The 27,273-nt window shown below is 39.9% G+C and overlaps 2 protein-coding genes across 2 annotated transcripts in view; one reads left to right on the top strand and one right to left on the bottom strand.

The window, feature by feature from the left end:
- Positions 1-339: 339 nt before the first annotated feature.
- On the top strand, positions 340-22,878 carry nuf2 (UF2 component of NDC80 kinetochore complex). The gene is made up of 13 exons (XM_041783389.1): positions 340-568; positions 2,599-2,673; positions 2,762-2,838; positions 6,801-6,862; positions 6,987-7,084; positions 11,013-11,086; positions 12,133-12,226; positions 12,311-12,373; positions 12,482-12,619; positions 12,699-12,839; positions 22,164-22,339; positions 22,435-22,570; positions 22,651-22,878. The coding sequence occupies exons 1-13, from the start codon at positions 446-448 to the stop codon at positions 22,756-22,758; spliced, it is 1,365 nt and encodes a 454-aa protein (XP_041639323.1). The 5' UTR covers positions 340-445; the 3' UTR covers positions 22,759-22,878.
- An 890-nt stretch (positions 22,879-23,768) lies between these two features.
- cfap57 (cilia and flagella associated protein 57) overlaps positions 23,769-27,273 on the bottom strand; it is a 30,043-nt gene continuing 26,538 nt past the window's right edge. Inside the window, exons 18-21 of the mRNA XM_041783756.1 lie at positions 26,269-26,385; positions 25,830-25,964; positions 25,493-25,630; positions 23,769-25,282 (exon numbers count right to left, since the gene is read on the bottom strand). Coding sequence (XP_041639690.1) covers positions 25,121-25,282; positions 25,493-25,630; positions 25,830-25,964; positions 26,269-26,385 — 552 coding nt within the window. The 3' untranslated portion in view covers positions 23,769-25,120. The remainder of the gene's footprint in view (positions 25,283-25,492; positions 25,631-25,829; positions 25,965-26,268; positions 26,386-27,273) is intronic.

Below are 27,273 nucleotides of genomic sequence, written 5' to 3' on the forward strand. Positions count from 1 at the left end.
CCATCTGCTGCTTCGGAGTGTACACGCAGATCCATGGCTGCATCCCAGTGCTTGGTGGTGGTAAACCTTATTTGAGCGGAGTACCTGACCCCCAGAAAGTCGCAGGAATAAAGGAAATACACCGACCTTATTTAGCACTGTAATAGTCACGTTAGAATATCTAAAATCTCTCCAAAAACCAGTCCCAGACTAGCAGCTCTATGATGTCCACTCGACAGAAATAATTGAAATACCTTAGAGCGATACCCAGATCGACCTGAGGGGGGCGCAGTGTGCTGCAACGCATATAGCCTGTTGAAAATTTAGCAGAAGAAGACGACGCCGCCAATCAGTTGAGGAGTTTGGAAATCAACAAGGAAGTCTTTTTAGGCGCCAATTTTTGTTTCGTCGTTTGGATGATAAACATTTTCTCTGTTCTAATTCCGTGGGAACTCACCCTGCGAAGATGTCTGAAAACACATTCCCGGTCTATAGTGTGGATGCTATTTTGAACTTTTACCGAACAGAAGTTCTAACCGGTCAGGAGGCAAAACATTTAACAAAGAGCGATCTGACTCCTACTCCCAAGGTAACGTCTGTTCAGTTTTGCTAGGTGCTGACAGGCAGTGAATGCTTGTTAACGACAACATAATGAGACTGCTATAACTGTTTGTAAGATAGATATTAAGTACACAGTGGACTTAAATGTGGGGTAGCTACTTTAACCGGGGTGGAGAGCTCATATTGGTAAAATATACTAGTGTAAAGGAGATTGCATCCACCCGCTCTGTCTCACTTTAACTCATCCTCCGTGTGCATATCTGTGTCTGTGTTTGAGCCGCTGTCATTAAAACGAAATAATTTTACATAAAAGAGGCACATTACTCATCAGATTCATTTTCATTTTTAATTTTAGGAAAAAATGGCAATATATATACACTGCCGCTCAAAAGTTCACTTGCAAATTTTTTTGTTTACCAAAGAAAAACATATTCATGCAGTTCACAGTTATCAGCAACTGGCAGTCCTCTGCATCAATCTCCTGTTATGTCTGCTAATCCAAGTTAAACAACTTGCACAGCTATTAATCATTTTACTAATAAGGGAGCAAAAAGACTGGACACTGGAAGAAGGTGTTGTGCACGGATGAGTGCAAGTTTGAGGTGTTTGGTTCAAACAGGAATACATTTGTGAGATGCAGAACAGATGAAAAGATGCAAGAACAGTGCTGAAAAACATCAGTCAGCAAGGTGAAGGCAGCGTGATGGTCTGGGGGCTTTGGAGGTGGCAGGATAGGAGATTTGTAAAGAGTGGAAGAGACCTTGCCATACCCTGTGGACAGCACTGGCTTGGGGACAGTTTCATCCTACAACAGGATAATGACCCAAAACACACCTCCAACATGTCAACAGAATATTTATATGATAAACAGACAGAACTCTGACTGTAATGGAGTGGCCAGCACAGTCTTCAGATCTGAACCCTATTGAGCTGTTGTGGGAGCAGCTTAACCATACGGTACGAAGGAAGACTCCATCAAGCCGATCCATGTTGTAGGAGATACTTCAGGAAGCATGGGGTGAAATCTCATGAGATTACCTTGAAGAACTGACAGCTAGAATATTTAAGGTTTGCACTAGGGGTGCGCCGATCGATCGGCGCCGATTTCCTTAATTTTAGGGGATTGGCGATCAGCCGATCCTTGTAAATAAGATCGGTGTCATATGTCTCTACCTACTAAAATGTGAAAAATGAAAGACTAAAGGAATTGATATAATTTAGTAGTTTGGACAGCAATGCTCTAAACTTTTCATTTATATTTGAGAGAACAACCTCATGTGCAGTTAAAACAACAAGTTTGTATTGTTTCATGAGAATTGTTCAATGTTTTTCAATAAAATAAGATTGGAACATTGAAGGTGTATGCTGTCAGTTATAAAAAAAAATTGGTATCGGCCAAAATCAGAGTCGGCAGGTCAAGCTTTTTAAAGAGCGTGATCTGTGATTGGCCAGAAAATTGCAGTCGGTGCACCCCTAGTGTGCACGCCTGTAAATGCTGAAAAAGAGTTTTTTTTTTCTATGAAGGCAAAGTTAAAAGAATATTTTTCTTTAAAACATTTATTTCTAACTCTGACAATGTCAGCATGTCCAGTTCATTTGCTCTATTTCCTATTCAGACTAATTCCATGAGTTTTTCCATGGAAAACAAGAAAACTCCACGCAATCCCAAACGTTCGAGTGGTAGTGTATATAAATTATATCTCAGACAGAAAAACAATTAGCCTATGTCTGTTTCTTTCCAATACTTTTCAGCCCTAATGTATCTTAACGGTATCAGCCAAAACAAGTTTGGTAAAATTGGTATACAGGCAAAAATCCAATATCATGAATGCCTAATGTCAATTAGTAATCAAAATTTTTGTCTGTTGCGTCAGCCATACACTCACATTACTTCATACTAACAAGCAAATAATAAGAACAACGTGCTGTCATTAGCCATCCGACCTAAATATGAAAGGCACTTTAGCAGAGGAGATGCTAGAGTTTCAGCTGTCAGTCCCCTGTATTCAAATTTACTCCACTTTCATTTATATTGTTTTTTGTCATTCTCTCTCATAGCCAGAGACTGTCCAAACATTGTACATGAGAGTGCTGCACCTCCTATATCGTTTCAGGCCTGAGTGCCACTCCATGGTAAGTATTCAAGTACATCAAAGCCTTTGCTCTAATTCTGCATTACATAGACAGTCAAGTAAAGCTTTTTTTTTTTTTTATCCCATAGGTCCCTATGTTGGAAAATATTCAGCATCCAACTTATCATGAGGGGGCGACTGCAATCATGAGTGTATACATGCGAATGTAAGTTATCTTGTGTTCTCTCTTAGATGTTACACGTCATGAACCAGCTACTACATGATGCAATATTTGGTTACTTTAGACAACAAGTTTAGTTACATATTAGGATAGCTGCACTATGTTTATGGAATTTAAACACTTTAAAGACTTGACCTCTAGAATTATGTTTCATTGTGATATTCAGGGCTTGACATTAAGACCCACCAGCCGGAAATATACCCACAGTTGGCAGGTAGCAATTATGGGGGGGGGGGGGGTTGAATTCATAAGTATCACAATCTATGCCTATGAGGGAAAGTTTCCCTATACACAGAACAACACTAACATATTAGCAGTGTAAATGTGAAAATGATTTGATGTACCAGAAAAAAACAGCCCTACACTTTCTCCCATTGTGGGTTCACGCATCAGTGCTGCTGTTCCACGTGTGTGAGCTGTTTCTCTGCTGTATGTGTGCAAGTAAGGGGGTGTGCAGTAGGTTGAAATTTTTTATTGATATCTCTTTAAGTGTAATAGTTAATGGTGAGACACATAATTGATAACACTTCAGCATATGACCTTGTTATTAAAATGTTAAAACATTTCATATGCATCACTTAGTTGAATATATACAGTGCCTAACAAATTTATTAGACCACCTGTCATATTTGTCTCAGAGACAATTCAGCATCATGAAGTGCTTTAATGTGGACTCTTTCATTTTCAGTGAACTCTCCACATTTAACCATTTTGAACAGGAATGAGGGATTTCAAACTGAATTCACCCAAATTTGAGCTGGCTCACTGGGCTTCTCTGAGAAGTCAGAAATGAATCAAGCATAACATTCAACCACTAAAACTCATTTTTTCTGCTCAGGAATGCAAGTAAATAACTATAATTTGACATATTAATCAAGAAATATGAATGTGCTTTACTATTTTTTCAGTTTTTTGTAAATCAGTAAATTTGAAAATTCATGGATAACAACAATAATTATGTTGTTGCATTAAAAATATAATTTGGGTTAAAGAGCTTCTACTTATTGTTGTATTAACCATTGCAGAAACATAAAAAATGCTTTTGGTAATTGCCAATACTGTTAATTTAGGGCAGCTGTGGCATAAACCTTACTTCGGTTAGGGTTAGGGTGGTCTTATAAATTTATTAAGCACTGTATGTTTATAAAATTAACAATGCTTCTTGGTAATAAATTTTATACCGTTGGAAAGCCTGTTTATTACCCTTTTAAATGGTGCCACATTTGTAAGGATCATGCATTTGTGGGATGAGCAGCAGAGCTGAGTATGTGGGTTGCACACATGAAAAATGTGCCAAATCTTCTCTGCCAATGCCAAACAGCTGATTCTGCCATTGACTCTTGTTTGGTGTTTGGTGGATTTGATGATTGAAGTTTGAAGAAACAAGACAGATTGACAATTTAACAATTTATTCATTTAACAAACAGAAGCCTTAGTAGAGTGGGGAAGAACCATACACAGCCACAACAGCCTGGCTCCTCCTCCTCATGCTGGTCACCAGCCTGGTCACACACTACTGTGGGATGGCATCCCATTCTTCAACCAGCATTTGTTGCAAATCAGCCAACGTGGTTGTGTTGGTCACTCTGGCACCAATAGCACACCCAAGCTGATCCCACAAGTGTTCAGTGGGATTAAGGTCGGGAATGCTGGCAGGCCATTCCATCCTCTCCACTCCCAAATTCTGGAGGTAGTCTCTGATAAACCCCGCTTTGTGGGGGCGAGTGTTGTCATCTTGGAGGACAGAGTTCTTGCTGACAGGGTGACAAAACAGTATTCTTGGGGTGTTGTCTTCTTGGGACATCCACTTCAAGGCCTGTCTCTGACATTCCCCGTTATATGGACCTTGGCCTTCATTTTGGAGATGGTACTAGGGTTCACTCCAAACAATGCCACATCTTGGTTTTGCTTAACAGCAGCTTGAAGTTGCCCAACCGACGGGCCCTATCCAGATCAAACATGGCATGCCGATTCTTGAAGCGGACATTTACTGACCACTGTAGCAGGGCCAATGCTCACAGGTGCTACCAATCAGGCACCTGATTGGCAGCACCTGGGGGTACCAGAAGCTCAAAACAAGAGTCAATAGCAACAGCAAAATAAGCTGTTTGGCATTGGCAGAGAAGATTTGGCACATTTTTCATGAGCGCAACCCACATACTCAGCTCTGCTGCTCATCCCACAAATGCATGATCCTTACAAATCTGGCATCATTTAAAAGGGTAATAAACAGGCTTTCCAACGGTATAAGATTTATTACCAAGAAGCATCGTCACAACAAAGAAATAATGAACCAAACACAAATTGCCTTACTTTTTTTAAGTTTATATAACTACCTGATACATGTAAAATGTTAGAACATTTTAAACTGCATTCCAAATTATTAGGCAACTGATATTTTTCTGATTTTCAACAGCCAGTATAATTTTCAAGTCATCAACCATTAGAGCATAATTCAAATTTTACTCGACCCCCTAATGATAACTATTTTTTCAAAAATAAAAAAGTCTGTAAATGCACTGTTCCAAATTATTATGCACCACAGAGTTAAAAAAAAAAAATATATATATATATATATGTTGTAAAGAACTGAAAATGGTCATTTGTTGAATTTGCAGCATTAGGAGGTCATATTTACTGAAATCAAAGCTATTTCAATCAAAAACATCTTAACAGGCCAAGTTACATGTTAACATAGGACCCCTTCTTTGATATCACCTTCACTATGCTTGCATCCATTGAACTTGTAAGTTTTTGGAGAGTTTCTGCTTGAATTTCTTTGCAAGATGTCAAATTAGCCTCGCAGAGCTGCTGTTTTGATGTGAATTGCCTCCCACCCTCATAGATCTTTAGCTTGAAGATGCTCCAAAGGTTCTCAGTAGGGTTGAGGTCAGGAGAGGATGGGGCCACACCATGACTTTCTCTCCTTTTGTGCCATAGCAGCCAATGACACAGAGGTGTTCTTTACAGCATGAGGTCATGCAGGCCAAGAAATCTGACACTGACTTCTTTCTCCACCACCTCAGCATTGATATGGAGAAGTGGGTGGGAGGGGGAGTTTGCTCTGCGAAAGACCCCAATGACTTCTCTGGTCTTTTGGCATTCAGAGCCAGGTTGTGCCAGCTGCACCACTCTACCAGATTGAGTTCTTCCCTCCTGTAAGCAGACTCATTGTTGTTGGGGATAAGGCCCAGCACTGTGGTGGCATCTACAAATTTTATGATATGGTAAGAGGAATAGGATGGGGTGCACTCATGTGTGAAGAGGATGTGAGGATGTATAATAGTGGACTGAGTACACATCGTTGTGGAGTTCCTGTATTTGTGGTTATGATGGAAGACATGTGCTTACAGATCCTCACAGACTGTGTGGTTTGTTAAAAAGTCCAGGACCCCAATGCATAATCTAGAGCCGATGCCCAGTGCCTGTAGTTTTCTTGTGGGTTTGTTTGAAGGGACTGTGTTGAAAGCGAAACTATAGTCTGTCAAAAGCATCCTCATGTAGGTGTTTTTCTGTTCCAAGAGTTCAAGAACAGAATGTTGTGGCTTTCGTGTCCTCAGTAGATGTGTTCTGCCTCACCAGGTCTGACCAGAATATGATTTCACAGTCCATGCATCTCTTATGTCTGACAAACAAACAGAACATTTATCTTTGATGTCCTAGTGATTGCTTCTTATTGCAATATATGGCACAGTTTTCTGTTGTGCACTGTTAAATATGAACAGACAAGGGTGCTACATGTTAGATTTGGCATGTAAATTGAAATCTTCCAACATCAAAATTGAGGTGAGTGAAAATGCTGAGTGGCTGGGTGGTAACTTTGCAAAATCATTTGCCACATTGACTGGTAAGCAAAAAAAATGAATGTCAAGTCTTGGTGACATTGTACTAAAAGCATGTTCCATCCACACTAATCTAGTTTCAACAACACTGTGCTTCTGTTCCAGGCGTCAGTTTCTGCCAATGTGCCTGGTCTATGATTTCTCACTGAATGACCTTCTAGCACCAAGTAAGACTGCTTTTTTATCTGTCCAGAAATTTTCTTCTCAATTAAATCATATAAGATTAGAAGTAAGAATAAAAGAAAAAGATGTAGGTTGTCCTTGATCATGCTTGTTGTTCTTTCTATCTAGAAAAACAGAAGACTCTGACGGTTCTCAGCGCCATCATGAACTTTCTTCATTTCAGACAGCAGAGAAGGGACATGATCCAGGAGAAGCAGTCCAAATTTGTATGCCAGATTAGTCTACACATTTACATGCACAGAACTGCACTTGATGTCAGATTTTATTATAATTATATTTCATCATATGATATTTACTTCCAGTTTGTTTTTGTCCTGAAAAGAGCAACTTTTTCTGACACATAACAACAAGGTCGTCTGTATTATTATGTATTATTAGGTGAGTGTAAGTCAACACAAAGCGAGATTTGAAGGTACACACGTGGACAAAATTGTTGGTACCCCTCTGTTAATGAAAGAAAAACCCACAACGGTCACAGAAATAACTTGAATCTGACAAAAGTGATAATAAATAAAAATTCAATGAAAATTAACCAATGAAAATCAGACATTGCTTTTGAACTGTGGTTCAGCAGAATTATTTTAAAAAACAAACTCATGAAACAGGCCTGGACAAAAATGAAGGTACCCTTAGAAAAGATTTAAAATAATGTGACCATAGGGACATGTTCAACCAAGGTGTGTCCTCTAATTAGCATTACAGGTGTCTACCAACTTGTAATCAGTCAGTTGGCCTATTTAAAGGGTGACAAGTAGTCACTGTGCTGTTTGGTGACATGGTGTGTACCACACTAAACATGGACCAGAGGAAGCGAAGGAGAGAGTTGTCTCAGGAGATCAGAAAGAAAATTATAGACAAGCATGTTAAAGGTAAAGGCTATAAGACCATCTCCAAGCAGCTTTATGTTCCTGTGACTACAGTTGCACTTATTATTCAGAAATTTAAGATCCACGGGACTGTAGCCAACCTCCCTGGACATGGCCGCAGGAGGAAAATTGATGACACATCGAAGAGACGGCTAATACGAATGGTAACAAAAGAGCCCAGAACAACCTCCAAAGACATTAAAGGTGAACTCCAAGGTCAAGGTACATCAGTGTCAGATCGCACCATCATTGTTTGAGCCAAAGTGGACTTCATGGGAGACGACCAAGGAGGACACCACTGTTGAAAACAAATCATAAAAAACGAGACTGGAATTTGCCAAACTACATGTTGACAAGCCACAAAGCTTCTGGGAGAATGTCCTTTGGACAGACAAGACAAAACTGGAACTTTTTGGCAAGGCACATCAGCTCTATGTTCACAGACGCAAAAATAAAGCATACCAAGAAAAGAACACCGTCCCTACTGTGAAACATGGAGGAGGCTTTGTTATGTTCTGGGGCTGCTTTGCCGCATCTGGCACAGGGTGTCTTGAATCTGTGCAGGGTACAATGAAATCTCAAGACTATCAAGGTATTCTAGAGAGAAATGTGCTGCCCAGTGTCAGAAAGCTTGGTCTCAATCGCAGGTCATGGGTCTTGCAACAGGATAATGACCCAAAACACACAGCTAAAAACACCCAAGAATGGCTAAGAGCAAAACATTGGACTATTCTGAAGTGGCCTTCTATGAGCCCTGATCTAAATCCTATTGAACATCTGTGGAAGGAGCTGAAACATGCCGTCTGGAGAAGGCACCCTTCAAACCTGAGACAACTGGAGCAGTTTGCTTATGAGGAGTGGGCCAAAATACCTGCTGAGAAGTGCAGAAGTCTCACTGAAAGTCACAGAAATCGTTTGATTGCAGTGATTGCCACAAAAGGTTGTGCAACAAAATATTAAGTTAAGGGTACCATCATTTTTGTCCTGGCCTGTTTGATAAGTTTGTTTTTTAAAATAATTCTGCTGAACTACAATTCAAAAGCAATGTCTGATTTTCATTGGTTAATTTTCATTGAATTTTTATTTATTACTTTTGTCAGATTCAAGTTATTTCTGTGACCACTGTGGGTTTTTCTTTCATTAACAGAAGGGTACCAACAATTTTGTCCACGTGTGTAAGCCTGGTCTGCTGGGTCTAAAGTCATAGTTTCCTGTGTCACAAAGGTGGCACTCCTCTTACCTGGCTAGTTAACCATGGTAACTGGATAAAAAATCTCATTACCTGGTTCGGACCAGTTAATATTACAATAACATAGACCCAGTGCAGTCATGTTACAGAGCCCCCTTGTTTTACATTCTTGTATTCACATTTAAATTCAGCTCTTCATCCCCACTGTAAAAGTTAATGAGGACACATCATCTTTGTTGTTTGGTTCTAATTATCCAGAAAATGTGATTTGGCAAAGAAAAATCATTTCCATTTTCATCTTACCCAGTATCTCTTTTTAGAGCTCAAAGCTTTCATTGTGCTGCTTACCCAAAGAAAGCCTGGGTATGTTGAACTTGCTCTGTGGTACACCCACCAGGGTTCAATGTCTGTGTACAGTGCATCCGGAAAGTATTCACAGAACTTTACTTTTTCCACATTTTGTTATGTTACAGCCTCATTCCAAAATGGAATAAATGAAAATAAATTTTTTCCTCAAAATTTTACACACAACACCCCTTAATGACAGCGTGAAAAAAGTTTTTTTGAAATTAAGACATGACATGTACATAAGTATTCACAGCCTTTACTCAATACTGTGTTGATGCACCTTTGGCAGCAATTACAGCCTCAAGTCTTTTTGAGTATGATGCCACAAGCTTGGCTCACCTATCTTTGGGCAGTTTTGCCCATTCCTCTTTGCAGCACCTCTCAAGCTCCATCAGGTTGGATGGGGAGTGTCACTGCACAGCCATTTTCAGATCTCTGCAGAGATGTTCGATCAGATTCAAGTCTGGACTCTGGCTGGGCCACTCGGGGACATTCACAGAGTTGTCCTGAAGCCACTCTTGGCTGTGTGCCTAGGGTCATTGTCCTGCTGAAAGATGAACCGTCGCCCCAGTCTGAGGTCAAAAGCACTCTGGAGCAGGTTTTCATCCAGGATGTCTCTGTACATTGCTGCATTCACCTTTTCCTCAATCCTGATTAGTCTCCCAGTTCCTGCCGCTGAAGAACATCCCCACAGCATGATGCTGCCACCACCATGCTTCACTGTAGGGATGGTATTGGCCAGGTGATGAGTGGTGCCTGATTTCCTCCGAACATGATGCCTGGCATTCACGCCAAAGAGTTCAATCTTTGTCTTATCAGACCAGAGAATTTTGTGTCTCATGGTCTGAGAGTCCTTCAGGTGCCTTTTGGCAAACTCCAGGTGGGCTGCCATGTGCCTTTTACAAAGGAGTGGCTTCCGTGTGGCCACACTACCATACAGGCCTGATTGGTGGATTGCTGCAGAGATGATTGACCTTCTGGAAGGTTCTCTTCTCTCCACAGAGGACCACTGGAGCTCTGACAGAGTGACCAATCAGCTTCTTGGTCACCTCCCTGACTAAAGCCCTTCTCCCCTGATCGCTCAGTTTAGACCGGCAGCCAGCTCTAGGAAGACTCCTGGTGGTTCTGAACTTCTTCCATTTATGGATGATGGAGGCCACTGTGCTCATTGGGACCTTCAAAGCAGGAGAAATTTTTCTGTACCCTTCCCCAGATTTGTGCCTCGAGACAATCCTGTTTCAGAGGTCTACAGACAGTTCCTTTGACTTAATGCTTGGTTTGTGCTCTGACATGCACTGTCACCTGTGGGACCTTATATAGACAGGTGTGTGCCTTTCCAAATCATGTCCAGTCAACTGAATTTACCACAGGTGGACTCCAGTTAAGCTGTAGGAACATCTCAAGGATGATCAGTGGAAAAAGGATGCACCTGAGCTCAATTTGAGCTTCATGGCAAAGGCTATGAATACTTATGTAGATGTGGTGTCTTAGTTTTTTTGTTTTTGATAAATTTGTAAAAATTAAAAAAAAAAACAAAAAAAAAAACACTTTTTTCACATTGTCATCATGGGGTGTTGTGTGTAGAATTTTGAGGAAAAAAATTAATTTATTCCATTTTGGAATGAGGCTGTAACATAACAAAATGTGGAAAAAGTGAAGCGTTGTGAATACTTTCTGGAAGCACTGTATTTGAAGTTACTGATTTCTAACCCTTAATATCTTGGTTTTCAGAGGGCAGATATGGACCGTCTGCAGGCTTACACAAAAAAAAATTTAGAGGCAGAGAAGAAGATTGAGATACTGACGTAAGTGTCTGATTAAATCTGTTATTTATTCATTGTTTTTTTTTTTTAGTATGGTACAGCTTTCAGGAAACCGGAGATACTTCACTGGGTTTTCCTGAAATTTCAAAACAGTTTTTCTGGCATTCTTGTCCATGTTACGAAGCAGGGAGAGAAAGTAAGACAAGTAAGGCATGCTTTTTAAACATCTAATGTGTATCAATTAAAAAAAAAAAAAAATTAAGTCAGACAACAAGCTAATCCTCGTATTTTTGTAGAGTCTGTAGTTTATGTTCTGTTTGACTTATGTAAGGTTTGCCAAAGAAAGCCATTTTTTTGGATGATTAAAGCAGCAAACAGAATTTTATCACATAAATTGTTTTGTCATACAAAACAACTTTGTTTTAAAATCACCACAGCTGCTCATAATCTTTTGGGGAGGACCCCAAACCACCCTCTGATTTTATATTACTTACTGTGATAAAGTAAGCCTTGTACTGTTGAGAAGCACTATATCACTTCTTTAATCTCAGGGTTACCATGTTGCCCACTCGACCCTGAAGAAAAGAAAAATTCTGATATTTAGAAATCTTGAAACTGGGGCGCAGATGGCTTCGTGGCCTGTTTCATAAACAGTACATTAAAATCAAAATTCCACCCTCGTCCACTGCACTGAGTAATGTCACATGCCTTTAATTTTTGATTTTTGCCATGCAGAGAGGGTGAAAAAATAAGGTTTTTGCTTCATCTCCGGTCTCAAATTAGTTTCATCTATGCTCTAATCAAACGTTGATCCATTATCTGTACCGTTTATGCATGGGGTTGCTGGGGTTGGACTCTATCTGAGCTGTTGTTGTCGAAGAGACAGGTATTCTCTTGGCTGATTGCCAATCTGTACACAGGGTTTACCTAGAGACAGTTAAGTGGATCATGCTATTTCACAACCATTTGAAAACAATTTTTACATTAAGATCTAAAACAAAGTATCCCATTAATACTGATAATCTTACTTGACTTCAAGAAGTATAAACATATTAATAACTAACTTGACTTTTCTGCATCCTGTTCAGGACCATCCCTCCTGAGCAGCAGGCTGAGGCTGATGAGTTGGCAGCTGCTCTCTCTGAGCTACAGGCTAACACCATGCATGAATACCAAGAAGTGGTAGGGGTTATATGAAACAACCAAAAGAGCAAAATGGGTGTTGTGTTTCTGTGCTCTCAGTAAAGTAGATGTAACATCTTTCAGAATGCAAAAAATGACAGCATTGCCGAGTGGAAAACCATAATTGCAGAGAAGACCCAAAAACTGGTAATTGGCTGTGTTGTAAATATTTTGATACTAATCTTTAATATCTTGAAGGTTTCAAATGATACATAACAATATGATTTCTGATATTGAATGTGTGCTTTGTGCCAGGCCCAGTTGAAGGTTGATGTTAGTAACCTGAAAGAAGACATCAGCAAGCTGAAATCTCAGATTGTGGAGTCTCCAGAGGAGCTCAAGAGTCAAATGGAGAAGATGAGAGAGACCGTCAAGAGCATTAAGATCTCAATGGTAAGGGGAAAAGATAACAGGTTTGTTTTATAAGAATGGCTGCTCACTAACCTGTGTGATGTGGCCGTGACATTTCCAGGAAGAAACAGATGAGCGTGTGGTGGAGCTGCAGAGTATGGTGCAGAGTGTGACTCACACTGAGACTGAGATACAACAGATGTACAATCTGCTGCAGGACCTAGAGAGCAGCATGAACAACCTGAAACAAAGACAGGAGGAGGTGAGTAACCCCCAAATTCTACCTACTACTGCCCTGCGTTCCAGGCGTGCAGCGCTTTGCTCTAGTGGACCGTGTGTGCCGTTGCGCTGCATACTCCGATACTCAAAATCATGGGAGAACTACTAAGGGCGCACTTACACTAGGCCGGCACCGATGGCCTAGTGTGAGTGCGCCTGGGTTTGAGCTGAAAGTCCAGTACGTTTGACCAGCGTGAGTGAATTTGTTTTGTGCTTGGGCACAGCATGCTTCACGGCCCCGGCACAGAAGGATGAGGTGGGCCTAGGCATGGCACAGATGCAAATGAAGGAGCCCTACACAGGAATGTGTTGAATGTGAATGAACAACAAAAGGACCCGCTTCAGAGCTCACAGCGCACCCCAGGCAGCTGCTGTGTGCTAGAGACGGCAGGATTTTTTCCTAGAGAGATGGAGAGAGAACTTTATACCTTGTCTTATTGTATTTCATTGAGTTACAAAGATTTTATCAGAGATAAAGAATTAACTCGGCACAGCTCCAATACAACCTCATTCTAATGGATCCCAGTCCAGTCCACATTTGTTTTGTTTTTTTTGGTTTGTGAAATAAAGCTTGTTCCCTTGACTGAGCCACAAACAGCAGCTCACAGGATAACAAACACCTTTCATTTCCGTGCGTAAAGGAGAGTCTGCAAAATACATGGGCAGGTGTTTGCCAGGGTTAATCTCACGACTGAACTATCGTTTACTGAATTAATTTACCTTTGATTCCATTTAATGTCATCAAGAATTGAAATTGTTGTCTTGACTGCTGGCGGTTGAACGGGACATCATTTATTAATCCTGTGCCGTTTTCACTTCCAGCTCTCATCAGATTATTAAAATTTCTCGTCGTGGTAAAAAAAATCATGGAAGTCTTGCTGAAGTCGCAGCCCACTCCTGTTTGATATTGTCGTAAGTCTTTAATCTGGTTGTATGCAAATTGTGTTTTTCAGTCACGCGACCGTTGTCCACGACCAATGGGAGTTGGTGTTGTGCGTAAGCACATTGATTCACTTCATTCTTCAAAATATGAACTTGAGCGTGGATCAATCTGTAGCCACTGAATGTCCACTTGTAAATAAAGAGTTCGAAAAACTCTTCTGCTCAGAGCTTTAGATCTCTGCTCCTGTGTGTTTGTGTGTCTTGTCTATCAATTCATTCCACGCTGACATGACAGGTACAATAAACCGCCCCTGGGATTTTCAAAATAAAAGCCTGATCGTTTTTTCTGTGGTGAGATGGCTCACATTTTCATACAGTACTTTTATTCTGAAGTGTTTCCGGGATAGTTCCTCAGTTGTTGCAGTAACGTGCGAAGTTGCTTCAGTGTTTAACGTTTCTTTTGTTTCTACTCGATGTAAATGATTTCAGAACATCGGATTATAAGAGATTTTATCTCAAATGTAATCTCCACCCTTCCTACATTTTGTTCTGTACTCAAAAATTGTTGTGAATTTCCCCCAGATGCATGATGGAAAATAATCTAAAATGTACTCGTATTCTAGTGTTGTAGTTAGTGACCAGTCTTTGCAAAATCTTAGTAAGAGACTAAAAACTCTGCAGCTTGCTGACAAATTGTCCTTAGATGTGAGAGAGTCTCAGATGTTTGTCGTTTAAGAATTTTAGCAAAGTCCTCTGGTGTAAGGCTGGCATTACTTGGATGACATCTCAATAAATTAGAATATCATCCAAAAAATGATTTATTTCAGTATTCATAACTTGAAGCTCATATTATATCATTTCAAAACACAGACTGATATATTTCAAGTGTTTATTTCTTTTGATTTTAATGATTATGGCTCACAGCTAATGAAAACCCAAAATTCAGTATTTCACTATTACTTAGAACCAATTAAAGAAATGATTTTCAACACAGAAATGCTGGACTACTGTGCTGCACTCAATACTTGGTTGGTGATGCTTTTACATAAATTACTGCAGGAATGCCGTGTGGCATGAAGGCGGCAATCAGTCTGTTGCACAGCTGGGGTATTATGGAAGCCTAGGTTGCTCTGATAGAAGCATTCAGCTCCTCTGTGTTGTTGGGTCTGGTGTCACATCTTCCTCTTCACATTACTTTATAGATTATCTATATTACTACTCAATTACAGCTACTCACCTGGAAGTTGAGTAGCTTGTCAGCCATGTTGGAGTCAACACAGCAGCTGTCATGCCAAAGAGCACAGTGAGGACTTAAGGGCAAGAATTACTAATGCCTTAAAAGAAGGAAAAGGATACAAAAAGTGTCAAGCAATTTAAAGTGCCAGTTTAAACTGTGCAAAGTATTGTAGAGAAATACTGAAATTTAACATTGTGAAACTCTCCAAGGGTGGGGTCAGATGACAACAGCGTCAACTTGGCTCGCCAGCAAGATTCAGCAAGAAGTCCAGATCAATCCAATAATTACTACAAAAGCTCTTCTGACAGAACTGAGCTCAACTCGTGTGAATGTACACTATAATGCCAAAAGTATTTACTCACCCATCCAGATAATTGAAATCAGGTGTTCCAATCACTTCCATGGCCACAGCTGTATAAAATCAAGCACTTAGGCATGCAGACTGTTTCTACAAACATTTGTGAAAGAATGGGTCGTTCTCAGGAGCTCAGTGAATTCCAGTGTGGTACTCTGATAGGATGCCACCTGTGCAGCAAATCCAGTGGTGAAATTTCCTCGCTCCTAAATATTCCACAGTCAACTGTCATTGGCAGCAGAAGTGGAAGTGATTGGGAATGACAGCAACTCAGCCACATAAAATGATGGAGCGGGGTCAGTCGATGCTGAGGCGCATAGTGCTCAGAGGTCGCCAAATTTCTGCAGAGTCTATCGCTACAGACCTCCAAACTTCATGTGGCCTTCAGATTAGCTCAAGAACAGTGTGTAGAGAGCTTCATGGAATGGGTTTCCATGGCCAAGCAGCTGCATCCAAGCCATACATCACCAAGTGCAATGCAAAGCGTCGGATGCAGTGGAGTAAAGCAGGCCGCCACTGGACTCTAGAACAGTGGAGACGCATTCTTTGGAGTGATGAATCGTGCTCCTCCATCTGGCAGTCTGATGGACGAGTCTGGGTTTGGCGGTTGTCAGGAGAACAGTACTTGTCTGACTGCATTGTGCCAAGTGTAAAGTTTGGTGGAGGAGGGGATTATGGTGTAGGGTTGTTTTACAGGAGCTGGGCTTGGCCCCTTAGTTCCAGTCAAAGGAACTCTGAATGCTTCAGCATACCAAGAGATTTTGGACCATTCCATGCTCCCAACTTTGTGGGAACAGTTTGGGGATGGCCCCTTCCTGTTCCAACATGACTGTGCACCAGTGCACGAAGCAAGGTCCATAAAGACATGGATGAGAGAGTTTGGTGTGGATCAGGGGTCGGTCTCAAACTCATTTAGGGTAGGGGCCGGATTTGCTTCAACAAGATGTCCTGGAGGCCGTACAGCTTTTTTTTAGCAATATCAATGCGACCAACGACTGATATATTGGCTACTGAAATATTTATAAAGAGGAATGATCCAATATTAGATGGAGGTACCATTTAATGAGTGCTCCATGTTTGCACACTAAAGGGTTAATTAGCTTCTTTAGAATGAGAATTTGTTTGCAAGTAGTCTGAACAGGTCAGACAAAAATATGCTGACTTTTAACATGACAATTTTTACAGATTTTAACATTTTTAGAATCAACTGATGATGAATTTACAAGACCGGATTGTTCATTATAAATATACATTCAGCATGACTGTTCATAGCTTTAACACAGTAACCTGTTCACACAACGTGATCTGAGCCCTATTTCACCTGACAGAGTTGTCAAAGACCAGAGAGGAGAATGAGAGGAGGTGGGGGTGGGGGGTACGTAGATTCATCACACTGCTTCGCTGTTTACAGAGCTGCTAACCCTCACCTGCTGAGTGAAAACTTGACTTAAAACACATGTATGAGCCCCACAGTCGTTCTTCTGCATGTCCAGTCCATCTGAATCACCCGGATATCCCTGCACGTGTGATGAACTGGGCCATCTTCGAGCGTATTTTAGTGCTGCGTCAAGACTTAACATGCCGACCTCTCATGTCATAGGACAGCCTGTGTCCAGATTAGGATTAACTGTTCAGTTATAAAGTATTGTTTTTATCATTATGAGGGGATTTTTTTTTACCAGACCTTTGTTAAGACCTGGAGTTAAATACCCCACAGGATTTATAAACCATGTCCTGTTTAAACATAAGTGATCAAGACCACAATTCCACTTCTTGTTGACATAAAATTAACTTGTATGTAAATAAAATTAGTTGATATTAGTCTGGCATTACAGATTGTAATACTGAGGGATTAAATCAGACGGGAGATTGAACTGAGTCGCTCATCAAAGCGAGACACAGTGTCTGTGTTGTGGCTGACAGACAATTACGCAGGAAAACATTTGACATCCTGAGCGCAGCTGTTTTAATCCCACTCAGGGGAAATTTGGTTTTACAAGGCAAAAACCTCTGGGGATTAAGGCACCTATTTTAAATTCTTGTTCTTATCTCTTAATGCTTATTCATATAATTGATATAATATGAACTGAGTCTTTTATTGGCTTTAAAGCTGCAATGTTAATTGGCAGCAGAAACTGGTGGATTTTTGTGACTGAGGCTGGAGTGTGCGTGCGTAAAAGGCACGGGCAACACTTACACTACACTTTGATGTAAAGTGGGGGGCTGCAAAATATCTTCTCGCGGGCCGCAATTGGCCTGCGGACCGCAAGTTTGAGACCCTTGGTGTGGATGAACTTGACTGGCCTGCACAGAGTCCTGACCTCAACCCGATAGAACACCTTTAGGATGAATTAGAGCTGAGACTGAGAGCCAGGCCTTCTCATCCAACATCAGTGTGTGACCTTACAAATGCGCTTGTGGTGAAAAATTATGGTGAAAAATTCCCATAAACACACTCCTAAACCTTGTGGAAAGCCTTCTCAGAAGAGTTGAAGCTGTTATAGCTGCAACAGGTGGACCGTTGTCATATTAAACCCTATTGATTAAGAATGGGATGTCACTTAAGTTCATATGTCAGTCAAGGCAGGTGAGCAAATACTTTTGGTAATATAGTGTATGAAGGCACTTTAGTGAACATAACAAGGTGGGCTCTATGGACATCAACCAAGAAAGACTATTCTCCTTCAACTAAGGCATGCGAGAGCATGTCTAGCTTATGCAAGGGCTCACATACAGTGGCTTACAAAAGTATTCATACCCCTTAAATTTTTCCACATTTCTTCATGTTACAACCACAAATGTAAATATATTTTACTGAGATTTCATTCGATAGAGCAACATAAAGTGGCGCATAGTTGTGAAGTAAAAGGAAAATTATGCATGGCTAGGGCTACGGTAATCGATTCATTTTGTTATCGAGTTTAATTGGGTGCTCTGATAGGAAATATTGCATTTCTTTTCTTTTTTTCTTTTTTTTATACCAATCACTTTTGTTTTTTCAGAGAAGTAGTACTAGACAAATGGGAAAAGAAGCTGAGCCCCTTAATGAACTACTTCTATATTAAAAAATGGTATTAACAGGTTCTCTAAAGAAAGTCTATTTTACAAAGTGCAATGAAGTTCTGATGACAATTTACATTTCTTTAAGTTACAAGGAAAGGAAGTTAAATAATTACATTAGATTATGCCATATTTGGGGTTTTAGGGATCCTCTCCCAGGAAATTTTTGGTGCTAACACTTTATTTCTTCTATTGTAGTTCAATACTATTCTCCAATTTATCATTAAAGTAAAAGGACACTTAATCATTTTAACATCCTCTACTCTATGCAAGCCTTCCAACCTCAAGAATCCAGAAGCTTTTGCCAAAGAGTGGTTAAAACTTCCTAAGGACTTCTAAGTGGGGCTGTCAATAGAGTAAAAAAATTTTAATTGCGATTTATCTCACAACTTTCATGATTAAGTCACAGTTAATCACATCATTTGTATCTGTTCTAAATGTGGCAAGCAGGAATATTTCTCAAGATTTAAATACCCTTATCAATAAGTGTGGAGAAAATGCCTTCTTTCTGCTCGCTTTCACTGCATCATGACGGCGCTGCTTCCTGATCTCCCAAATCTTGGGATGGGTTGAGGGTCACGCAGAACTCTTGTGTGTTAAAAAAAGGTGGCGTTAAAAATAATTTCAGTTAATACGTTATTAAGGCATTGACTTTGACAGCCTTACTTTTAAGATAAATATGTGAGCTATAACAGGAATTGTTTGGAGGCTGTTGTTACAAAAATAGGCTTTGCCATTGATTATTGAGGCAGGGTATGGATAACTTTAAATAATGAATCTTTGTTTTCCATTAGAAATGTTGTTATTCCAAAATTAATTGTGTATGGCTGAAGGCTTTCCAACATTTTTTGTCAATGTTTTTTTGGGGCAAAGAGCTGCTGTATGAATTAGAAAAATCTGAAACTCCCTAAGACTGACAGGGGTATGAATAATTTCAGGCTAAACTGTATCTTTAACTACCAGCAGAGAACTTCTTAACAGAACATCTTTAGCTTAACCAATGCCTTTTATTTTACATGTCAGTTACATGCTTTGCATATGCCTCTGGCTAAAGCACCACAGAGGAACTTAGGCTGTCTCCTGTGTATTTATCTTGCTGTCCCAATAAACCCACATAAATCTTTGATGGTCTCAGATCATTACCTCCGCCAAGGAGGTTATGTGATCGGCAGGGTTTGTTAGTTTGTTTGTTAGCAACATAACTCAAAAAGTTATGGATGGATTTTGATGAAATTTTCAGAAAATGTCAGGAATAGCATAAGGAAGAACTGATTAGGTTTTGGGAGTGATCTGGGTCACCGTCTGGATCTAGGAATTTTTAAAAGGATTCTGTACTATTGGGAGAGAGGGCTAATGGTGGAGGTCTGCGCTCTCCGAGTGCTTTTCTAGTTCTGTATGTTTTTCGGTCATTTGATCACCGTGGCAACCTTAACAAGTGTTCTACATATAGATTTATCAGAGCTGTAGTAGACACTGACCAACAAGTTACCTGTCGCTTGTGCTATGGGATGAAATGTGATGTTGATATGATGATTTACAATCTGGAGTCCAGCCATTGTGTTGTATTTTGTAGTTGAGCAGATGCTTTTTCTGGCTGTTTGTATCTCTTTGCTCTAAATGGATTGATGCAGTCTGGCAGCAGTGACAGCATTTTATAGGGATCCTTTTAAGTTTACTAAATGGTTGTTCATTCAGGAAAAGGGAGGGCAGCTTAGAGCATCAAAACAAGAGGTAGAGGAGTATTTAAAAAGAACACATTCAGCTTTTCAGAGTTTAGTATGGATGTTAAACCACCAAGGGGGAAGGAAGTGCAGGATGTAGTAAGGCGTGCAAACGCTTCTTCGGCCCCAGGGCCAAATGGAGTCCCCACCAGGGATTATAAAAACACGCCTGATTTCCTTAGGTTTCTGTGGCGGTTATTAAGGTTAGTCTGGGAGAAACAGTCTATCCCAAAGGCCTGGTGTAGAGCAGTGGGAATCCTGATTCCTGAAGAGAAGGAGTCCTCTGATCTGAGTCAGTTTCGTACCATCTCACTCCTGAATGTGGAGGGGAAGATTTCCTTCAGTATCATGGCACAGAGGTTATCCAGTTATTTACAAGTAAACAGACTAATAGACACAGCAGTGCAGAAAGCAGGGATCCCAGGTTTTGCAGGGTGCATAGGGCACACAAGTATGATCTGGCATCAGATCCAGGCAGCTAAGGCACTAAGGCAGAGAATAGGGAGTTACACGTAGTATTATAAAAATGTGTTTGGGTCAGTACCTCATAGTCTGATCTGGAGGGCATTTGATTTCTTTAGAGTGCCAGAGATAGTGGTGAACTTAGTGAAGATGTATTTCAGAGATGTTAAGATGTGTATTAGTACTGCAAACTTTACGCCAGGCTGGCAAAGACTAGAGGTAGGTATCATGGCAGGTTGCACGATTTCCCCTCTAGCCTTCACAATGACGATGGAAGTCATTGTTAGAGCTTCCAAATGGGTGGTAGGAGGGGAGAGATGGCAGGATGGGATGCGCTTCCCACCAAACAGGGCTTACATGGATGACATGACATTGGTGACCACGACAGTGCCATGCACAAGAAGGCTACTGGAGACGCTAAATATGAACCTCAAGTGGGCTAGCATGAAGACCAAGCCTAGTAAGTCCAGGAGCATCTCAGTATCCAGAGGGAAGATTGTTGACAGGAAGTTTTTTGTAGATGAGGAAGAAATAACGTTGATCAGAGAGGAGCCAGTAAAGAGCTTAGGGAGATGGTATAATGAAGAGTTTAATGACAGTGAACAGGTGGAGCAGTTTAGAAAAGATGTAGTGGTGGGATTAGAGAGGATTGATAAATCAGGGCTCCCAGGGAGGTTGAAGTTCTGGGGTTTGCAGTTTGGGCTATTTCCTAGACTGATGTAGCTCATGTCAATTTATGAGATACTAATATCGAAGGTAGAGAAGCTGGAAAGAGTAATTAACTCATATGTAAGGAAGTGGTTGGGCGTTCCTCAGTGCCTTAGCAGTGTGGCACTGTATAATAAAAGGATACTCCAACTCCCGATCACTAGCTTGGCAGAAGAGTTCAAGTGCTCAAAGGTTAGAACAGAGTTACTGTTAGCAGGGAGTAAAGATAGACTAGTTAGCAGTGTAGTTCCAAATCCAACTAGGGGAAGGAAATGGAACCCAAGACAGGCAGTAAAGGAGGTGGAGGCAGCTCTTAGACATTCTGAGATTGTAGGCAATGTCCAGATAGATCAGGGAGGCCTGGGGCTTGGCTCAGGTAGACCGGCATGGAACAAAGCAGGTCCAAAGATTATTATCAGCCAACTTCTTCATATTTTGGCTATTGAGTTCATGGTAATGCCTTCTGGTCACCTTTACCAGGTACTTTGATTAAAACGAAATTATCCAATATCTTGTGTTCCCTCTGCTGTCAGGTTACTGAACCCAGATAGTTATTTTATTTATGTAATGGATCTTGTATCTTGTGGGCCTTCATTTACCTCTGCTGGTTTATCTTTCAGTGTCGACATGTTACAGTCAAATGTTGGTTATTGTGGACATGAGTGAACTGCAAATGAATCGACCTCTTGGGATCAATAGAGTTGTGAATCTCCTGTAAAGATGTAGTTCATTTGAAAATCAATCAGAAATGAGTGCGCTGCAAGACAGACTGCTCAGTGAAACATGTTATCCAGTCTGGAATCCTTTTTTTTTAACAGCTGGTCTCAGTAAAATGTAATGCATTTTATTTTGCTCAGCTCATTTGTTTGTTTGTTTGTACAGCACAAGGAGCTGACAGCTCAGAGTGAGAAGAGGAAGAAGGAGCTTAAGAATTTATTCATTGAGGAAGGTCAGCTGAAACGAGCTCTGGCCATGAAGTTGGACAAAGAGTCCAAACAAAACATCCGCAGGACGAAGAAGAGGGAGATAAAGGAGCAGCATGTTCAAGACGTGTTGGGGTATATCAGTATTCACGTCCTATCATTTTTAATAGCATGACAGATAGTTGAAAATGTAAAAAATAAAAGTATGGCGTTCCTCGTCTGTTCTCCAGGGAATGTAACCAAATCCATCAAAAACGAGAAGAGATGGTTGATAAAATCCAGGAGATTTCCAGAGAGACGCAGCAGCTGAAGGCAAAGATCCAGAGTCTGAGGGATGTTTGCAACAAAGAGACAGAGAAAGCGCAGGTATGAACACTTCCTTCTCTGCATTTTTGCTTTTCTTCCATACATATGTCAAAACCGATTTGTCTCTTCACTGTGTGCAGGCTCTGTATGACACCCTGTCAACCTCTGTGGGCGAGTTGCACCAAAGGATTGAGATGCATGTGGTAGACCTGAAGCTTGACATCACCAAGATGTCTGCCAATTTTTAAACGCATCATTAATCTCTTTCATTAAAGCTGTTAAGTTGTTTTTTATTCTGTCTTAATTATTTTGGAATGGTAGAAATTGTGTCGCCATTTTGTAAAATTTAATAAAAATCTCTCACATCAGCCAAGGTTCACAAAATTTCTTTGCTATGAATCTAGAGTATATAATATATTTCAGTCAAATCAAAGTGAACTAAGCTTAAAAACAAAAAGTAAGGCAATTTGTGTTTGGTACATTGTTTCTTTGTTGTAACAATGCTTCTTGGTAATAAATCTTATACCATTGGAAAGCCTGTTTATTACCCTTTTAAATGATGCCAGATTTGTAAGGATCATGCATCTGTGGGATGAGCAGCAGAGCTGACTATGTGGGTTGCACCCATGAAAAATGTGCCAAATCTTCTCTGCCAATGCCAAACAGCTGATTCTGCCATTGACTCTTGTTTGGTGGATTGGATTATTGAAGTTTGAAGAAACAAGTCATTGACAATTTAACAATTTATTCATTTAACAAACAAGATTTGGTACGTTTCATGGGTGCAACCCACATACTCAGCTCTGCTGCTCATCCCACAAATGCATGATCTTTACAAATGTGGCACCATTAAAAAGGGTAATAAACAGGCTTTCATGCGGTATAAGACTTATTATCAAGAAGCACTGTTACAAAGAAATAATCTACCAAACACGAGTTGCCTTACTTTTTGTTTTAAGTTTATATCAAAATTATCAAGAATATTTTAATCTTGAAGATAATGGCCTACAACTCTCAAAAAAATCAAGAATCCATCTTTAAAACATAAAATTACAAAATACCTCAACAAAGGAAGGATTAATTGATGTCATGTATTACATAAAAAATACTAAAAAAATTCACCTCATGTTAAAACCTAGAATATATGGTAGTTTTTATTGATTGAATCATGGAATAGAATAACTTATATTCTGTTTTTTTTTAGATGTGCAGGTAGATGTGGAAAACAATTACTTAAATAAATTGACTAGAAAGGCGGTCAAAATACAATATTTATCTTCAGTTAGTTATAAAAATGAAAATCATCTTGAATAAACAATTATTCCAAACATCAGTTATACCTGAGATTTTGTCTCGATGCAATGTGCTTCTTCAGGCTAGCAACTCAACTGCACTGATGGCTCTGGGATGTGTAATTCCAATTTTTTCTAATTAATCTGCAAAATGTTCATTCTCTACCTTCTACTCCATCAGCAAATAGTGATGAGGTGATATCCTTGAGGCTAAATACAATGTTCTGCTGTATGAATAAAATTTCAAATCATTACAAATGTGTCTGGTTTAACAGAAGATCATATAACAGGAAAGAAAACCAAGTTCTCTCTTCATTGTGCCTCCATATGGAGGCTGATTAAAAAATATCAGTTTTGGTTACTGACTCCTACATATATGAATGAATCACCCAGAAAGGGAAAATAAATTAAAGCCATACTAACATAAGTCTGAAGACAACTGTGTGTGGCAGATATAAAGTTAGCACAAAAAGTAAGGAAAGTTGTGTTTGGAACAGCTCTGCTGCTCATCCCACAAATGCAGGTTTCTTACAAATGTGGCATCATTTAAAAGGGAAATAAACAGGTTTTCCAACAGCATGAGATTTATAGCCAAGAAGTATTGTTATAACAAGGAAATAATCTACTAAACACGAATTTCCTTACTTTTTGTGTTCAGTTTATATTGATTTTGGTAAGAAAATCCCATAGTGCTTCACAAATGTGTGATTTAGACAAGCGGCCTAGAAATTGAAGCCAATGCAGAAGTGCAAAAAATTGCAATACAGCCTGCAGGAACACCAGAAGTCAGATACACAACACATGTTAAAGAGCAGTTTTTTACACTAGAAATAAACCAGTTTACAGCTTGGTTCAAAAAACAAATAGCTAATGTCTTCATGTGTTCTCACTGTATGGGGGGGTTTGGTACCACAATCATATTGATTATATTTAGGAAAAACTTCACTGCGCACTGATTGGTGCATCTCATTTGTTTGACAGATAGCCAGACAGGCAGACACTACCATCAGAGGGCTGGCTTGAGTGAAAGCTTAGCTGACAAGAAGTTGAGCTCAGTGGGCGGGCTCTTGTCTGCTGTTCAGTTGATCCAAAGTTCTGTTGAGACAGTGACTTCAATATGGAGGCCGCCACAGATTAGCTTTTAAAGCTGTTTGAGTCCACCTATTGTAATCAAATGGCTGACATCACACAGGCTTTGAGTGTTGCTAATGCTTTTGGTGATGGTAGCATATCAAAATCCTCAGTATTTCCTACTGCAGGTGTATCACATCTCCCAGGGACATGTGTTTGATGGTGGGTAGTTTTTTCCCTTAGTATTTTAGTTGGCGTCTTCCTTTGTGGGCTTGATTCTAGGTCCTTCTTCTGAGGTAGGGCTTAACTTGGACCTCCTGAAGGAAGCCTGCTGGGCTGTAGCCTTTGACCTGAGTCCATGTAGCTCATTACGTAGTTCATTGATTTCAGTAATCAGAGTCACATTCTCCTGCAAAACAGAAGTACAAATTAGGACATCTGCAGAAAAATTGCTCAGACTTTCATCCAAGGTTACGGAAATATAACAAGCAATCGTTATTAGATTTATTTATTATTATTAGATAGATTAGTTTCTGTAGTTTTGAGAAATATACTGTAAGTCTTGAGTGCTCATGAACTTTTTAGAGGAACTGTCTGTAAAGTTCTTTGCAGTTTTTACCTTCATGATCTTGAAATAGACTCTCTCATGATCTTCAGCTGATTTTGCCAGCCTTGTCCTAAGACTTCTTACAGTGTTCTCTAGGTGCTCATGCTGACAAGCTCTTTGAAATTCTTTATCTTTAGTCCTCTTCTCCACCTTGAAAACAATACACGCACACACACACACAGTTTTTCATATATATGTTAAATAACTCTCTGTATTAAAGCAAAGTAGATTGAAGTAAATCGTACTAAAGTAAGAGTAAGTATGATCCCAACGGTAAACCTGGACTCTCACAGTGGAAGACTATTGTTACTATGAAGTCTCAACATAGAGCGCCATGTAAGGCATTTACCTGATCAGCCTGTGTTACATAACGTGCATAGATGGTCTGCACACTGTCCTTCAGTTTCTTTGGCTCCTGGATGAAACTCACACAGTTATGGAGATCTGACTTGAGACGCTGGAGTTGTGTCTCCAAATCTTTCACCTGGTCCAAAAAAGTAGGGTTCTTAAAATCTGGGCTTTTTAGCATATTTTGGATTCTAAATGACCACTGGGTAAAAAGTTAGTGCATCATCCCTTTGTATCAACACTTGACAGACTGTATTGGCTACAGTATAATCCCGTACAAGATTGTTTTTGTAATTGTTTATCAAAAACTCAGACATTTTCTACAAAAACTGACATTTTGTTTTATATTTTAACCAAAAATACAGTAGTGGTTGTATTGTCCTTATCAAACAGCAAGTGAACTTTTAGTTTTATAAAGATCATCACAGTTTGTCTCTGACCTTCTGCATCTCTTTCTGCATTTCCTTGTCTCTCGTTCTTAGTTTGAGCCTCAGCTCAGAGACAGCGAGCTTAAGCTGAGTGTTACTTTTATCCATTTGCACCAGCTCCACCTCCAGCTGTCAAACAGATATTTAATGTTAATATTCCACAGACTGTTTATACTGAAAATCAATTTATCCCTTAATGCTGAAACTTAAAATGAAACAATTAGAAACATGATTATATGGGTGCATCTAAAAAAAGCTACAGTATCATGAAAAAGTTTACTTCCCCCCCATAACTACATTAAAGCAAATAAACGTTGCATATATTTTAGATTTGTCACAAAGTTTTTTTCCCCCAGTTTTTGTTGTTATCAAAATATTAGAATACTGTGAAAAAGTCAGTTATGTCAGTAATCTCAGTCCTGAAAAGATCTCTAGTTAGTTTACTAACTCAAAAAAACCTACAAAGGTTTCTTGTACATTATCACTCTGGTTTAGTACACACAACCACAATACTGGGGAAGACTGCTGATCTCCTTTTCCAGCAGGACTTGCTGCTTGCCCACGGTGATGCAGTGTTAATTTTCATCAACTAAAACTATGACTAAAAATGTAAGTTGACTACCTTTTTTCCATGAGAAAGATGAGACTAGCTAAAAATAGATCTTTGGTGACAAAAACGCTGACAAAAAGTAAGCTCAAGGTTTAGTCAATAAGCCTGAAATGACACAAAAAATGTCCTCAAATATTCTTTGAGCATCTAAATTCCATGTTATTCTGCCACTGTGGGTAAATCAGTAAAAACTAGAAAAGCACTCAGAGAGCGCAGATCTCCACCATCAGCCCTATCTCCCAATAGTGAAGAATCCTTTACAAACATTCCTGGATCTAGACGGTGATCCAGATCACTCCCAAAATCTAATTCGCTGATTACTCCCTCCCCGGTGGGGTGGAGACACGGTGAGGCAAAGCATTGGCTTTGCTACGTGTGGACTGTCATGGCGGAAGCACCCATGGTCT

This window comes from Cheilinus undulatus, linkage group 3 (assembly GCF_018320785.1).
Source record: "Cheilinus undulatus linkage group 3, ASM1832078v1, whole genome shotgun sequence".
In the NCBI taxonomy this organism is placed as follows: domain Eukaryota; kingdom Metazoa; phylum Chordata; class Actinopteri; order Labriformes; family Labridae; genus Cheilinus; species Cheilinus undulatus.